The 17,667-nt window shown below is 36.4% G+C and overlaps 2 protein-coding genes and 1 non-coding gene across 3 annotated transcripts; 2 read left to right on the forward strand and 1 right to left on the reverse strand.

Annotated features, from left to right (window-relative positions):
- Positions 1-12,141: 12,141 nt before the first annotated feature.
- On the forward strand, positions 12,142-12,214 carry TRNAF-GAA (transfer RNA phenylalanine (anticodon GAA)). Its single transcript has one exon. It is a non-coding gene; the product is annotated as a tRNA-Phe (tRNA).
- Positions 12,215-12,363: 149 nt separating this feature from the next.
- On the forward strand, positions 12,364-15,544 carry LOC145104644 (putative serine/threonine-protein kinase WNK6). The gene is made up of 6 exons (XM_079041853.1): positions 12,364-13,135; positions 13,331-13,368; positions 13,457-13,684; positions 13,768-14,146; positions 14,571-14,877; positions 15,055-15,544. Exons 1-6 carry the CDS (start codon positions 13,034-13,036, stop codon positions 15,426-15,428), a joined length of 1,428 nt encoding a protein of 475 aa, XP_078897979.1. The 5' UTR covers positions 12,364-13,033; the 3' UTR covers positions 15,429-15,544.
- Positions 15,545-15,639: 95 nt separating this feature from the next.
- On the reverse strand, positions 15,640-16,951 carry LOC145104645 (uncharacterized). Its single transcript, XM_079041854.1, has 4 exons — positions 16,821-16,951; positions 16,267-16,406; positions 16,075-16,168; positions 15,640-15,989 (listed from the first exon to the last, which is right to left on the reverse strand). Exons 2-4 carry the CDS (start codon positions 16,378-16,380, stop codon positions 15,865-15,867), a joined length of 333 nt encoding a protein of 110 aa, XP_078897980.1. The 5' UTR covers positions 16,381-16,406; positions 16,821-16,951; the 3' UTR covers positions 15,640-15,864.
- Between the last annotated feature and the right edge of the window lie 716 nt (positions 16,952-17,667).

Below are 17,667 nucleotides of genomic sequence, written 5' to 3' on the forward strand. Positions count from 1 at the left end.
AAGAACTCGCCGAGTTGGGAGATAACTCGACGAGTTGGGTTGACTGGGAGTTGACCTTGACTTTGGCTTTGACCAGGACGTTGACTTTGACCAGGGGTAAAATGGTCATTTTACCCTAAGAAGGATTAGCAGATTCTGATTAAGTGCTATTGTGAAATTGATAGCCAGGGAGTCATTGGAGCAGCCGTCAAGGATTCCTCACACGAGATTTCACAGCTAGCATTCGAGGTGAGTTTGCTCTAGTAGGAACGGGTCTAAGGCACCAAGGCCGACCCGTTTAGCTAGTAGTAGTTCCGGACTATGATCTGATGTTTGGCGGGGCCCGATGTAGGTTTATATGCTTTTCCGGATTTCGATCCGATGTCGGGGCAATCCCGGGGAATGCTTGTATGCTTGATATCTTTGTGATTCTTGCATGTGTTTGTATTATATGTTTCCCGACTTCAGTCCGATGTCGGGGCGGTCCCGAGGAATGTTAGTATGTTGCCGGATTACGGTCCGATGTCGGGTAGGGGTGTTCATAACCGGATATCCGAAAATTCGGATATCCGAAATTTCGGATAGTTGATTTTTGGTATCCGATTCCGTATCCGAAATTTCGGATACGGATTCGGATACACAAACGGATATCCGAAAATTTGTAATTTTGTTCAAATTTGAAAGTTTTTATATTAGAAATACATATTTTTAAATTAGAAAGGCATATGAAGCAATATATGTATTTAATTAAGGGTATTATGAATATGTTTTAGTTACTAACATTTATATTATAAGACATATGTGATTAAAATATCATATAATGTATAAACTAAAATCAAAATTTTCGGATATCGGATATCCGAATTATCTGAAAAATCTGAAAAACACTATCCAATTCCGATTCCAAAAAATCGGATATCCGAAATTTCGGATATCCGATTTTTCGTATAATTCGGATTCAGAATTTAAGAATTTCGGATCGGAATTTCGGATACGGATATTTTTGAACACCCCTAATGTCGGGGCGGTCCCGAGGAATGTTAGTATGTTGCCGGATTACGCTCTGATGTCGGGCGGGGCCTGAGGAATGTTTAAGTGATAATGTTATGTGCTTAGGTTTTTGTGTATTGTTGTTATGCTCTTATGTATTCTGAGATTTGCTCGAAGTCGGGCGAGGCTCGATGTCAGGCGGGACCCGATGCCGTATAGGGTTCGACATCGGGCGGGGCCCGATGCCGATCTTGACTCGATGTAGCAGGGGCGGGGCCCAATATATGCTTATATGTTATGTGTATGGTATGTGGTAGTTGTGGAGACACACTAAACTTCGTGCTTACAGTTTTCAGTTTTTGTTTCAGGTACTTCCACTAGCAAGGGGAAGGGCTCGGGATGATCGCATGACACACACCACAATTTTAGCTTGAGATTGTTTAGACTCTGATATTTTTCTCACATGACTTTGATACAGTATTTGACATGATGTTTTGAGATACATGATTCTTTATTTTCTTTATGATGATGGATGATTTATGGTTTTGTTATAAGTTTTAAAACGAAATTTTTGGTCCATAATTTTGGGATGTTTCAGTGAGTCGGAGTCCTGTCTGCAAATTTTTCGGACTTCTAGTCAGGAGAATCTCTGTAAGTTAAATTACACTCATCCTTATGTTAGTGTAATTTATATTTATAGTCATAGTCATTGTTATGAATCTACATATAGGGTTTATCAGTAATTCCATGTCGTTATACTGATTGATCTACTTACGGAAGAAGTGTCTAGAATGGTCATGTTGGCTTGGTTATTGAATTTCAGAAAGGCTATACGCCGAAATGGTCCTGCCTCCCGACTGTCTTGCCTAGCTGATGCTTACTTGATAGATTTTGAAGTAGACTTCGAGATTGTTGAGGAATCTAAACCCTTAGGATAATAGTTCCATGAAGTATGAAATTAGACTAATACTTAGCGTTATATATATCTAGGTCTTTTGGAAAAAGGTGTAAGGTGAAGCTTTGCACGATTCATCAATCACGAAACACTTTGTCAGGTAAGTGCGTAGTTACTATTAAGTACATAACTTTAATAAAAGTATTTATATTGTGTGTTAGCTGTATTATCTGTATTTTGAGCTAATAATATAAGTAAGATAATATTGCCTATGAGGAACTATAATAAACATAGATTGCCTTTGGTATAAGTCTGTATTAGTTATATTAGACTTGTAAAAGGTGTTTAGTTCCCACTAAGCTGGACATTAGATAGGTCTCATTCCGAGGTAGGGTGTGAGATCAGATAGTAGAGTGTCGTATCTCTCCTCTTTCTTTGATGACCAAAAATGGTGGGTCCAGATCAGACAACCGGTAGGTATGTCTGTTGGATTAGGTGTCTAAGCCCATAACTATAACTGGTATGCACTTGATATGATAATAGCATGGTCCTTTTGGGTTGCCTTCACCATAGCAACTTGACAGGATGATATTGGAGATAGAGGTTATTTAATGATTTATTAATATATTTTAAGAACAATATATTAATTAGAAATCATATTATTTAATTAGTATTTAATCAGAAATTATTTTGATATAATTTTGGGATTAAAGGAACTAATTAAAAGTAAGGGGACTGGTTTGCAAATCACTGATACTTGCAAACTGGGCTGCTGGACTACCTTGTAAAGGGTTGGACGAAATCTATAGGAGGCCCTATAGAAATCGTCCAATGCCTTCTAGAAGGTGGGTTCATGGACTGCTTGGAGCCTAAGTCAAGAATTAGGGTTTCGCCTGGAAACCCTAGCAGCCACAAGTATTTAAAGACCCGTAAACCTCAAGAATTCGGCCACTGCTTCCAAGAGAAACCCTAGCCGAAATTTTGCCCTCTCTCTCACTCATCCTTTGCTTTTGGTGTTTGTGATTCCATTAGAGGTGCAACACTTAGGGCGCTCAAGCTTTCAAGAGTCAAGATCATCATTGGATTACTTGTTTTTACGAGATAACAAGAGAGGTAACAATCAAACCTTAGTTTCATATTGTTTTTCTGAAATTGTATGCTAGTATTAGGGTTATTGCTTTGGAAGATTTATTTGAATGTATAACTAGAGAAAAACTTAGATCCAAAGCAGTTAGGGTTGCATGAACACATAGGAATGTTGTTATGCTCAAAACTCATCAGTAGTATCAGAGCCTAGTATGTTTTTCTGTTATATTTGATAGAATAGTGATCTGTCCAAATCGAAAAATCAAGCGGAATTGCAATCTGCCTGATGAACTCGACGAATTCAAAGATGAACTCGACGAGTTGGATGAACTCGACGAGTCCATGCCCTGACTCGACGAGTTGACTCGTCTGTATTCAGATTTTTCGGATTTCAGGCCTTATGTAGATTAAGATAATTACCATAAATAATTTTAACTGTTTAAAATCGATTTTTTTGGAAAGGTAATTAGTATCCTCATCTAAATAAGAAATTGGGTACAATTTCAAGATAATAATAAGATTCTGTGATTAATTAATTATTTAAAATTTGATCAAGTAATTTTGAAAAGTTTCAAATTGCACCCTTTAAGTTTTGGAATTTAAAATTTAATTAAAAGTTTTAATTTTGAAATATTAAATTCTAAAACCCTAGTATTTTAAAACTTTAAAATACAACCCTTATACTATTTTAATATTAAAAGATTAATATATATATATATATATATATATATATATATATATATATATATATATATATATGTATAAGATGAGTCAGTCTTACCGTTAGTAGGCCTCATTCACGAAGCTGGTCTATAAGGGGTGTTTAAGGAAGCGGCCTGTAAAATAACTGTCATTGGGTATCCATTCTTACCCACCACACTCTTTACTAGTGGATGGTCGTTAGGCAAACGGGTAGGATAGGACATTAATTCCCTCATTAAAAAGTATAATGATAAATATAAAGTAACTAAATGTTTTTATAAATTCTCAATCTTAGTTACTTTAGGAAAATGTGAATTTGATGCTAATCAATGAAATTACACATTGCACTTTGTCAAGTCGTTAGTGGAGCGTGTGTGGTTAAACGGAACACTAACTTGGACTAACAAGGATGGCAATGGGTAGCTCGTAAATTATCATAGATCAATGGAGCGTGTGTGGTTAACCGACACATTGATTAGGTGGTAAATGACATCGAGAGTACCAAGCTAATTTGCATGGTTATTCACACCTTGTTTGTGATCCTCGGTATCCAGTCACAATCTTGAAGGGCAAAATCGAGATTAAACATGCCATTTAAAAGTTCAATGAATCTCAAAGGACCTAGGAATTTCATTTAAATAAAACCTAATTTGTTTAAGTTTCGTTTTTCGTGGTGGAATTAGTAAATCGTCATTTACATACCTTCATAATAATTTACAGTTGGATTACGTCATCTCTTTTTCTAATTGTGAATTATTGTGTTGGGTCCTATCCTTGATATTTCATTTGGGTGTTATATTAAGGAATTCATATCTAATTAAAACATGTTCTTCTTTTCAGATGTCTGGCCCAAACAACGTTTCTGGCTCGAACTCCAACTCCTCCAACAACTCCTCGAACCCACTCTCGCTCCTGAACATCTGTGGGATGGTTACCTTTGATGGATCCTATTTCAATGATTGGATCAGAAACATCAGAATGGCCCTACGTTACGAGGACAAGGAACACATTCTCGACAAGGAACTCGCCCGAGATAAATGAAGAAAATGCTACTCCCGAAGAAATCACTGAGTATAGGGCCAAATGCAAGGAAGCGACCAAAGTGTCGTGCATTATGGTGACCACTATGACTCCAGAACTCCAACGGTTCTATGAGGACTATTGGCCTTACGAGATGTGCCAAGACTTGATGGAAAAGTACCATCAAAGAGCGTGTCAAGAGAGGTATGAAATAGTCACCTCATTCATAACAACCAAAATGAAGGATGGAGAGTCCATCACGACCCACCTGCAGAGAATGTAGAGATATGTGGATCGATTGCTCAAGTTGAATGCAACTTTGATGAAGATCTGGCTATAGAAAGAGTCCTACACTCTTTGCCTCCCGACTATGATCAGTTCAAGATGACTTATCATCTGAGCAAGGAGGAAGTCACCTTGAGCAAACTTCAAGGGTTGTTAAGAACTGCTAAAAAGTGGATTGAAAGGAAAAGCTGTTGAATCCACTGCTGCTGTTGCCCCAATCCTGTCTATTGGACATGGGAAAGGGAAAAAGAGGAAAGCGCCCTCAAAGAACTGGAAGGGAAAGTCTAATGATGGATCTTCTTCAAGTGGATCCAAAGCAAAAACCGGTTCTGCCCCTCCCTCCTCTGATCCAAAAGAAGCAACGTGCTTCTACTGCCATGAAAAGGGGCATTGGAAGAGAAGTTGCCTGAAGTACTTGCAGGACATCAAGGATGGGAAGATAAAGCCCTCCTTTGCGTGTATTTATATTGTTCTATCTAATAACTCATCACATGCTAGTTCTTGGGTCCTTGATACAGGATGTGGTTTTCACATTTGTTCTGATTTGCAGGGGCTAAGAAGGAGTAGGGATGTGGAACATGGGAAGATGAACCTGATAATGGGGAATAGGAAATAGTCGCATGTCACCAAGATCGAAGTTTACTCTTTAGTGCTTAGTAGTGGGTTAGAATTAGATTTGAATGAATGTTGCTACTCGTTAGAGATAACAAGGAATATTATTTCCTTTCATGGTTTGTACAGACAAGGCTTTAGATTTTCGTTTAATAATGAAATTGGTTCTATAAATGCTTATTATAATGGTTTATTTTATTTTGAAGCATTGCCTTGTAATGGTGTATATGAAACTGTGATGGTTGTAGATAACTTATGAAATAATGTGTTGCATATTGATTCGTCTAATGGTTTAGACAAGGCATGGTTGTGGCATTTTCATCTTGGAGATCTCAACAAGAAGCGCATAGCCCAACTCCAAAAGGATGGAGTGTTGGAGTCTTTTGACCTAAAGTCACATGACACGTGCAAATCTTGTTTACTTGGAAAGATGACTAAATCACCTTTCACTAGTACTTGTGAAAGAGGTGAGGGTTTGTTGGATCTCATACACACAGATGTGTGTGGGCCCTTCAGATCCACCACAAGGGATGCAAACCGCTTCTATGTGACTTTTACTGATGATTATAGCAGATATGGATATATCTACTCAATCAAGCATAAGTCAAAAACTTTTGAAAAGTTCAAAGAGTTTAAGCAAGAAGTGGAGAATCAAGTGGGCAGGAAGATAAATATGCTTAGATTTGATAAAGGTGGTGAGTATCTTAGTATCGAGTTCCATGACCATCTTAAGGAATGTGGAATTGTTTCACCATTAACGCCACCTAGGACACCACAAATTAATGGTATGGCTGAGAGGCGTAATCGAACCTTGTTAGACATGGTTTGTTCCATGATGAGTCTAGCTTCGCTACCAATCTCATTTTGGGGGTATGCCTTAGAGACTGCCGCCCATATCCTTAATCTAGTCCCAACTAAGAAGGTTGTGACAACCCGAAACTTTTTTTCGTTTCTGTTTCGTATTTTCCGTTAATGAAATTTCAGATCCGTTAACTTTTCCGTCAAAATTTTGGTTTAATAAAATAATCTAGTTATATTTAATTAAATTATTTACGAGTCGGAACCAAAAATCGCGCGGAAACCCGAAAATCTCGAGAAAACAACATTTTGGTCTGAAAATGGGATTACGACCGTAAACTCGTTTACGACCGTAAACTGGTTTACGACCGTAAACCCTGTTTACGGTCAAGGACGAATGGACCCCACTTTCACCCTATAAATGCGATGCCTCCGACTTCATTGGGACGTTTCTGGCCGCATTCTCCCTCCTCTCTCTAAGATTCTTCAACCGTAAACTCACAAAAACACATTTAGACTTCGGGAAACGTCGAAAAACACCGTTTGGATCCCTTTGGAACGTGTGGAATCACTCATCGCATCGAAATCAACATCCAAACACCATTTTCCGAGTTTACGGTCCACCCTTCAAAGACCGTAAACTCAGTTCTTGAGTTTACGGCCGTATACTCGGCAATCTTCAAAGGCCGTAAACTCAATCTTCAACGGCCGTAAACACTCTTTTTGGTGGTACTTTTGGCTGAAAACTCATTTCTTCGATTCAAGCAAGTCTCGGTAACATTCCTCAACTGAATTCAAGTGTTTTTCCGACACTTTATTTATCGAAATCGCTAATTTAGATACATATACGTATTTATTTGATAATAGGATTTCGTTAAGTGTCACGTGCAACAACTCGGGAACCTTCTTTTCAGTCAACAACTCCACGCAACAACTGTGAGTTCATACCCCTACATTTTCTGCATTTTTAGTGTTTTCAGGGGGGAATACAAGCTAAACATAAATGTTTTCTCACAAGCTAAATATAAAGGTTTTCAGGAATATACATAAAACTTATGCAAATTTCATACCTTAATTTCCCTTTTGTACTATGTCGAGCATAAGGGACGTTTTCACTAAAATTGCATAGTTTTTCCGGACACGCTATTCGCTACGTTATACATGCAAACTATAATCGGTATAGTTTGAGATTTCTCTAAAAACTTATCAAGCATAGAAACTTTCTCTACTAAACATATGCTCTGGAATAGAAACCGTTTACAGTTTATATCACTGCTTTATCATGATTTTCATAACTGTAATTTATCACTATACGCGGTATACACTCGGATTTTCACTACGGTAGAACGCTACTGCATTACATGTAAACTAGATTGTACGATACTGTGAGGCGCTACTTCACTACTGTACCCTTAGGTGTACAGGGATAAATCCTACCACTGTATAACCAGAGTCTCCTGGAGGGAGAGCGTGAGGTTTGTGAATAGATCTATTCGGGACTGACAATCCCACATCTGGACTGTTAGCTACAGTTTGGCGGGCACGCCTGAGATGTACAAATGTCATTTAACATCAACGCCTGAAGAACGTTGGAAAGGTCACTAGTCATATCAAGCATGGTTATACGACTCACATTATGTATAAATCACCGATAGTTTACCAACCTGGTTTTTCTTCAATAGTTTTATTTATACCAAATAGAACTAAACACACTATACATACTGGCCGAGCCAGGGTTTTCAAAACCGAATCATTCATGCTACGGTTTTACATTTAAATACATATACTTCATGATTAGCTTTAGCTAGTCGCATGGAGTAGTATTTTGCATAACTCTACGATTTTTCAGAAACGAACATTCATGGTTGTATACGAAATCGATAACACTACATTTTTCACTAAAGAAAATATCGGATTTTCTTGAAACTACACAACATTTCGACGGGCTCATCAACAAGTTTTGATTACAAATTACTGCTTATGAACTCACCAGCTTTATGCTGATATTTTTCAAACTGCTTGTATTCTCAGGAAATCAGTAGACAAGTACTTGCTGGATTTTCAAGGAACCGAAGCAACTAGAGTTTTTAAGTTTTAATTTGCAAAAACTACTGGATGTAATTCAAATATGAGCTTCAAACATATGTAAACGATTTTATTCAAATATTCACTGTAATGGTTGTGTTGCTATGATTGTTGTTATTCATTGGTTGTGATGTTATACATGACGTCCTCAGCCCCGGAATGTTTCCGCCAACGGTTTCGGGGTGTGACAAAGGTTGCCAAAACACCTCACGAGATGTGGACAAGGAAGGTTCCCTCGTTGGCACATATCAAGGTTTGGGGTTGTGAAGATTTCGTAAGACGAGAGACTCACGACAAGCTTGAACCTCGAACTGAGCGGTGTATTTTTATCGGTTACCCACAGAAATCCTTCGGATATCTTTTCTACAGACCCAGTGACAACGTGGTATTCGTAGTAAGGAGAGGAGTTTTCCGAGAGAGGAAACTCATATGCCAAAGAGACAGTGGGAGGAAAATTGATATTGAAGAGATTCAAGAATCAAGCGGTGAAGCAACCTCGAACACTATCGATCAACCTGAGGAAGAGATTCATGTTGAACCAATTGACGAGTCATTACCTCTTAGACGTTCCACTCGAGTTAGAATGGAACCCGAGTTTTATGGTTTTCATATTACTACAGATGGTGATACGTTTATCAGTGATAGTACACTGGTAAATTTGGATGAGCCTTCTAACTACAAGGAAGCCATGGCAGGCCCTGAGTCTGCAAAATGGAAAGAGGCAATGGACAGAGAGATCCAATCCATGTATGACAATCAAGTTTGGAACTTGGTTGACAATGTACCAGGTCGTAAGACAGTTGGGTGCAAGTGGATCTTCAAGAAGAAGACCGACATGGATGGCAAGGTGCATACATTCAAGGCACGACTGGTTGCGAAGGGCTTTACTCAAACCCCAGGGGTTGACTATGATGAGACCTTCTCATTGGTGGCTAAGATCAAGTCTATTAGGGTTATGTTAGTCATCGTTGCATTTCATGATTATGAAATATGGCAGATGGATGTCAAAACCGCTTTCCTTAATGGAAAGCTGGCTGAAGTTGTTTACATGTGTCATCCAGAAGGTTTTGTGGATGCTAAATACCCCAATAGAGTATGCAAGCTTGAGAAATCCATTTATGGATTGAAGCAAGCGTCTTGCAGATGGAATCTTTGCTTCGATGAGAAAGTCAAAGAGTTTGGTTTCTCTAGGAGTGAGGATGAGTCTTGTGTACATGTCAAAGCTAGTGGGAGTATAGTTAGCTTTCTAGTATTATATGTCGATGACATACTGCTCATAGGAAACGACGTTCCAACCTTGCAGGAGGTTAAGACCTGGCTTGGGAAGTGTTTCACTGTGAAGGATCTAGGGGAAGCCGTCTATATTCTGGGGATAATGATCTTGAGAAATAGGAGTAAGAGACTAATTAGACTTAGTCAGAGTACTTACTTGGACAAGGTGCTAAAGTGTTTTAGCATGGAAAATTCCAAGAAAGGGGAGTTAACTATCCAGAGCAATACCAAACTGAGTAAGACTCAGAGTCCGAGTACCGATGCAGAGATAATGGAAATGAGTCGAGTACCATATGCTTCCGCCGTTGGCTCGATCATGTACGATATGACATGTACTCGCCCTGATGTGGCTTTTGCATTGAGCATGGTAAGTTGGTATTAAGGGAATCCTGGTAGAGCTCATTGGACAACAACTAAGAACATTCTTAAGTATCTGCAAAGGACCAAGGTATAACAACCGGTTTCAGAAAAAGAGGAAGGATATTAAAGGTATAATATATGTGTGTATGTATGTTGTATAAATGTGTATTTACGTGTGTAATATGATTTTACCTAAGTTATAAAGTAAGTTGTTGGTCATAAACAATATATAATTCAGGTAATTAGATATTAAGTATAGAGTGGTATAGGTGTTTTAAGATTTAAGGAAAGAATAAAAGAAATATACAAGAATTTGAGGCTCACGATGTGAAGTGGGTAAGAACGGGATCAAAGTTACGCAAATGAACAGTGACAACATCATACTTTGATTCGTCACGACGTGAGTATTCAATTCTCACAACATGAGAAAGTAGATTGTTAGATATTATTAGTGACAAACCTTATTTTGTCATACGAGTAAAGTATCACGGAAAGTCACTCACGACGTGAGCAAAATGGGCTCACGACATGAACACGAAACAGGGGCTTAAATGCATTCCGATTAAGAACGAAATGTTATGGACAAAACACCTCAAAACACTAACCCTAAGGTGCGATTTACACACACTTAAGCTCCCCAAGCGTGATTTCAAAAGGATTGAAGGGTTTGAACTTCAATTTGTTGGATTAAGGTAATGTTTATGCATTTCCAACATCAATTTATTTGAATTTAGGGCTTGATGTGGTGTTCTTCATTGAAACCCTAGATGGGTAAATTTTTGTTTAATAGCTGAAAGTTTGATCTTTAATTGATATTACATAGTTTGGATATAGCTTAAAAACATTGTTTATGAGCTTTATATGTTGTTTGGAATTGTAAGGAATTTGGTTTATAGATTAAGGAAGAAGTGACTTAATGGGTTAAGTCCTTAATTGATTAGTTGAGATGTTTGTGAATATAATACCGTTAGAATAAACTAGATAAGGGATTTGATGAATAAATTCAAGTTGTATATGTAAAGATTTCTTATTAATCATCAAGGATAGTATAACCTTAATCATAAAGGGTAACATGGATGAACATAAATGTGTGATTCATTGTGTTAAAAAGGGTTATGGAATAATTATTGAACAGGGAAACAAGAGGAAGATACAAGCAAAGAAGTCTCGATTTCAGGTTATCATCCAAACAAGCTGTAAGAGACAAGGTGAGTAATAATGCATTTACTTACAAGTTATTGAATAAACATCTTTTAGTTACATATATGTACATGATGTCTAATCATCAAGGTTTTGGTATATGATGATGATTAAATTATGAAGAAAAACTCATCATAACTCGGAATGGAGTTAATATGATGAATTGTGTTTGGAGTGAAATTTGAGAGTCTTGGAATGGAAACTAAAAAGGGTATATGGAATTGGTTAATAGGTTAAGCAATGGAGAAAGGAATTGGTGATGTTATGATATTAGTGGTATTTACAAACTTTGTTATGATATTAGTCATATTTAGTTTTTTAAAATTCGACGAATTAACAATTTAAGGTCCTCGATTAATCCCCGTCTAGTTGATTAATCTCTTAACCTCAGTCCACCGACTAGCTAACGTCGAACGTTTTTTTACAACCTTGATTGTAATGACCGATTTATTATTAATTTAACATGTTTATATCTGTGTTTCACGTTTATATATGTTTTGTTAGTATTTTTTCATCATATAATTTAATTTTACGCTACGCACGACATACACCTAATTATAAATAAACAAAGACAACAAATAAAATATATAAAGCATGTTTGAAATCGAAATTGTTGTCACATATAGTCAATAAAAAAAACAAATATACATATCAATAATTTATCATCTCTTTGTAGCCCATTTATAGTCAATGTATTTGTAAAACACATAATAGTGACAGAAATCGTCTTTTAAAATGTTAACTAATTGTTTTCTTAAGAATTGTATTTATTTATTCCACAACATTTATGTAAAATGCACAAATGTTTTTTACTCATTATTCTTGATAATAGTTAAACAATATAAACTATCAATATAGCGGGGATAGCTCAGTTGGGAGAGCGTCAGACTGAAGATCTGAAGGTCACGTGTTCGATCCACGTTCACCGCACAAAATCATTCTTTTTTTTTTTTTTTTTTTACGGACAATGTTGTCGGATTCGTCTGGTTTGATGACATTAACGTTATACCATACATGTGTTCTCATTCCATCCTCTCAAAACATCCAAAATTTTGCATTCCATTGTTGTTTTCTGATTCCCACCTATTTATCTCAATCTCATCTCTTCTAAAAGGTTAGATCTTGAGTCTCCTTTTGCTCAAGTTCTCACCTTCCAACACCAATTCCCCATCCTTAATCTCCTTTTTTCTTATCGTTAATCAAAACCCAATTGCTTGTTTCCAAGTTGTCGATTTTGATTAACTAAAAGAAAAAAAGAGAAAATCAAACAAGGAGATGGTGGTTATAAAAGGAAAAAATAAGTTAGGATGGAGGAATCTAGGATCGGTTTGATTCTTCGAGGATTTTAAGAAAAAAAAAGGTTATGGTAATTAATTCTTTTAATGTGATGATAAGTAAAAAAAGCTCCACATTCGTAGCTCTCTAATCTCTTTCTCATCACCAAGAGATCTTGGCAATGTTCATGTGAACTTCGAATGCCGATCTCGATTCCAGACACAGTCGGCATCGGCATTCGATTCCTATTCCATTGCTTTGGAGGTGGCCTTCTCTGAGACTCAAATTTGAGTCTTTTGATTAGGTTGTGCTGTTATATATATTCTTTTCAAACAAGCTTCCACTTCCTCTTCTTCCTTTTCTTTCCAATCTAGCCCACTACTATCTTTTTGTTTGGTTGTTTGTGTTGAATGTTGTTGGGGCTTTTGTTTGTGGTTTGACGGATTCCGGAGTGGGTTTCTGATTCCGTGAGAAATGGATTCCCGTAAATTCGATAGTGGCTTCATTGGTGCTGAAACCGGTGCTAACATGGAGCCCGATTATGTCGAAAAGGACCCGAAAGGCCGATACATAAGGGTATTAAATTGTGACATTTCTTTATCTTAATTTCGATTGGAATTTGATAGAAAAATAAGGTGGCGGAAAGAGTCATTACATTCCATTCCGTTTCTTCTTTTGTTGATTCCATCGTAACATCTCATTCCGCCATTTTATTTTTCTATTAAATTCCAACCGAAAATAACCAAAATTGTTTCTTTGTTACTTTTACAGTATCGAGAAGTTCTCGGTAAAGGTGCATTCAAGACAGTGTAAGCTTCAATAACTTCATCTTCTTTGTTTCAAATCCTTTTAATTAAATAATAACGTTTTCATTTTCCTTTTTTTTGTTAAACTTAGTTACAAAGCATTCGACCAAATCGACGGAATTGAAGTTGCATGGAACCAAGTGAGGATCAATGACGTATTACAGTCTCCAGACGACTTTGGAAAGTTGTATTCCGAAGTTCGTATTCTTAAATCACTAAAACACAAGAACACCATCAAGCTTTTCGATTCATGGATTGATACCAAGAACAAGACTTTGAACATGATCACAGAGCTCTTCACGTCAGGAAATCTACGCCAGTAAGCCGTGTTCCATTTTTTTTAATGTTCTTGATGTATATAAATATTTATATAAATGGATATCGATCATGTATTTGATGTAGATATAGTAAGAAGCATAAAAGTGTTGATATGAAAGCGATTAAGAATTGGGCAAGACAGATTTTGCATGGTCTTGATTACCTTCATAGTCAAAACCCTCCGGTGATTCATCGGGATATTAAATGTGACAACATTTTTGTTAATGGAAACCATGGTGAAATTAAAATCGGTGATCTTGGATTGGCTACTGTTTTGCAACAACCAACTGCTAAAAGTTTCATAGGAACCCCTGAATTTATGGCACCCGAGCTTTATGAAGAGGAATATAATGAACTTGCTGATATATATTCATTCGGTATGTGCATGTTGGAAATAGTAACTTTTGAGTACCCGTATAGCGAATGCAAAAACCCAGCTCAGATTTACAAGAAAGTTACTGCTGTAAGTTAATTTTAAAATTGTTATATCTATTAGGATGAGATTAACTGTTCTGACACCATGTTAGATATGTGAAATTCTGGTTTTCTCTCCAAATGAGTCATTGAGGAGAGAGATTGACTTTGACATATATAGAGGCACATGAAACTGTCTCTAACTGATGTGGACATTGACAATATTTGTTAATAGAAAAAAAATTGAGATTATAAATGTTTTTGAATAGGATAAAATTAGCTCTGATACCATGTTAGATATATGAAGTCTTGATTTTCTCTCTAAAAGAACCATTGAGGAGAGAGAAACACTCTGACACGTATAGAGTCAGACAAGACTGTGTCTGACAGATGTGAAACATTAATGTGAAACATTAACAGCACCTGATAACGAAATGAAATCAAGATTATGAAAGTTTTTGTATGATGAATAGGGGATTAAACCGGCTTCTCTTGAGAAAGTTAGTGATCCGAAAGTGAAGGAATTCATAAAGAAATGTTTGGTTCCGGCGAACCAAAGGTTATCAGCTAAGGAGCTTTTGAAAGATCCGTTTTTGGAGGTCATGAATCTCCGAAAGCCAATGCGGAGTCCATTGCCAAGATCGTTAAGCCATGTAAGCACTGCAAATCATGCAGCTGTTGAACTTTGTAGAGTGTATGAAGGAAACGAGTTTAGGCTCAAAGGCACCAAAAACGACAAGAATTCGGTTTCTTTAACCATGCGAATCGCTGACCCAAGTGGTGAGTAGTTACTATTCTCAAGTTTTCGTATCCTTCAAGTAGCAATTACTTTTACATGGTTATCTTAGTTGTAAGGAGGTGAGAATCTATAAGACTGTATGTGGGGGGCCACAAGTGGCACATATTTCTTTTTTATAAAACTTATAAAACAAAGTGACCATCTTTCATTGGTTGTAGGCCAAGTGAGGAACATACATTTCCTATTTTACATCAACACGGACACCGCACTATCAGTCTCACACGAGATGGTTGAACAGCTCGAGTTACAAAAGCATCATGTGTCTTTCATCACCGACTTTATCAACGAAGCAATCACAAGAATCTTACCTTCATCAAACACTTTGGGTTTTTTAGATCTTAATGATGTTTCAAAAGGGAGAGCGATAACAAGTAGTCGTTCATTTCTTTCATTATGTGAAAGTGATAAGATCAAGGAAATGGTAGAATTAAAAGCAACAGAATCAGGGTATAAAAGATGGTGTAAAGAGATGAAAAGGGTGAGGAAGAAGGGAGTTGAAGCCACTAGAAAGAGATGTATAATGATTTCATGAGATTAGAGAATATTGTGTTGATTTGAGAGTAGGGAAGGGGTATGTATGTTAGTATGTATCCTTGTGCAATTTAACTTTGTTCCTTTTTCAAATAAATGCATACATAATAGAGTCTAGTCGCATAATGAATGAGATTAAATGACCATTTTACCCTTACATTCCAACAAAGAACTTTCATAGCATTCATCAATTCCAACATGGGAGGAGTTGGTAGGAGAAAATAAGAAAGGCAAATAGGTAAATGATTGGTGTCTAAATACATTAATCCAACTTTTTTGCTTAACTCATTAAGTCATTGTGTCAAGATTAAGTCAAAAAGAAACAAACCATGTATAACTATCTAGATTAAGTGCTTAACCCATTAAGTAAAAAAAAAAAAAAAAAAAAAACAGCTCCTTAAAACTCGATACTTATTCATAATAAGACAACCTGAATTTTAGTCCTCACGCCAGCATTTACCACATTTCTCACAGGTGAAGTTTATTGTCATGGGTTCATCAGCAGACCTTGTTTGAAACTGGATGTATGCAGCCTTGTTGTGACCACAATCTGGGCAATGAGCTGCAAGAGACAAAGAAAATCATAAATTAAAGTTGCAAAAAGAAAAAGTGCATCGATTTACTAAAATTGTGAAGCATATAAATACCTTGATCTGTTTTTGGTGCATTCTTCATGTCATCTTGGGTGATGATGGGGTCAATCTCCTTTTTAACCAAACGTTGCTTTCTTTTGATCTTGACCTGTAAAAGGGAAGAAAAAAATGCATTTAACTACAAGGAAAAGGAAAAAACAATGTGTTGCATGATTGAGTATATGATAAATTGATAATTTTGATTACCTTCTGCTCTATTTGGCTAACATATGGACATGTGGGGCAGAAAAATCGGGCAGGAAGATGCAAATGTGGCAACTCATACTTCAACAACATCCCACAAGTTGGGCAGAATTCCATATCTACAAACCTTTGTAGCTAATGCTCTGAAAAGGTACACAGAATGCAGTTCTCAAATGTGTGTGTGCGCTACTGGAATGAGTTGATTCTAAACATGAATGAACTAGCAAAGATTTTGATTGAAAAGTGATAAAGTAAGAAGTTGTATAGATGGATAATGGATTCTGTTTTCACTGAATTATTTGAGAGAGTGGCAATTCATCAAACAGGTTATGTGCACAATCCATGCTCGTAACAAAATAGTGAAACGTATGTACAGACGAGAATGGCGAGTTATCGGTTCGTAACAGGTGACTTTTCCGATCAAAAATAGACATCCAGTAATAATCACACGCAAACAGATACGGTTTATAGGTGGAATATACAAAATGGGGAAACTGTAGTATGTATGAGATTATGTATACATGTGTATGTATATATTGATAAATGTGTACAAATACCTGTATCGTAGTGTATTGCAGATTAAATTAAAGAGAAGCGGCGGCGACGATGGTATGGTGGTGGAGGCAGCGTCGACGGCAATCTGATGTCAATTGAGAAAGGCAACCGTGGGTTTGTTCTTAAAGACTTAAACTTTGATTCTTTTTTCTTATTTGGCCCTAAGATCTTAAACCCTTAGCAAATTTTACCCCCAAAAAAACAAAATGACACAAAAGATATTTTTTTCGTGATTTTGATGTCGTATTATTTTTTCTTTTAAATTGAATATCATATTTTCCAATTTAAGTTGGAAAATGGTGTTGAAGTGACATGAAAATCACAACATTATCATATTTTTTGATTTTGATATTATATTTTTTGCTTTTTTTTTAAATCACTACATTATCAATTTTTTTATTTATTTCAAACATCTTCGTCCCAAAGATTTAATTCTACTATCCAATGTATTAATATGATTTGGTTGTTTCAAATCAAACATTATTTCATGTTTCTCGAAAGAACACCTCAAATCTAACAATAAGTTGTTAATGAGTTATACAAAAGCATATAGAGAAAAGGATATTGTGATGAGATGTTTGATCTGAATATACTAAATTAAAAGCTATATAACAAAAAAAGATACTTGGGATTAAGATGCTCGAAAACAACAAAAAAATGATAATATAGTGACTTAAAAAAAAGTGTCAAAATCGAAAAAATTGATAATATAGTGTCTTTCATGCACCGTCAGCATGTTACGTCAATACAATTTTTCAACTCGACATGCAACTAGGTAATCGGAAGTGTCCCGGTGAAACAGTCAACATTGAATAAAATTGAAAAATATGAGATTCGATTTGTAACAAA

This window comes from Lactuca virosa, chromosome 4, assembly GCF_052849685.1.
Source record: "Lactuca virosa cultivar CGN04683 chromosome 4, Lactuca_virosa_CGN04683_v6, whole genome shotgun sequence".
Classification (NCBI taxonomy): domain Eukaryota; kingdom Viridiplantae; phylum Streptophyta; class Magnoliopsida; order Asterales; family Asteraceae; genus Lactuca; species Lactuca virosa.

Coding starts and splice junctions, on each gene's coding strand:
- LOC145104645 (XM_079041854.1), bottom strand. CDS start 16,380: ATGGAATTCTGCCCAACTTGTGGGATGTTGTTGAAGTATGAGTTGCCA. Junction 16,169..16,266: donor TTAGCCAAATAGAGCAGAAG/GTAATCAAAATT, acceptor TCCCTTTTACAG/GTCAAGATCAAAAGAAAGCA. Junction 15,990..16,074: donor TGCACCAAAAACAGATCAAG/GTATTTATATGC, acceptor TGTCTCTTGCAG/CTCATTGCCCAGATTGTGGT.
- LOC145104644 (XM_079041853.1), top strand. CDS start 13,034: ATGGATTCCCGTAAATTCGATAGTGGCTTCATTGGTGCTGAAACCGGT. Junction 13,685..13,767: donor ACGTCAGGAAATCTACGCCA/GTAAGCCGTGTT, acceptor TATTTGATGTAG/ATATAGTAAGAAGCATAAAA. Junction 14,147..14,570: donor TTTACAAGAAAGTTACTGCT/GTAAGTTAATTT, acceptor TATGATGAATAG/GGGATTAAACCGGCTTCTCT.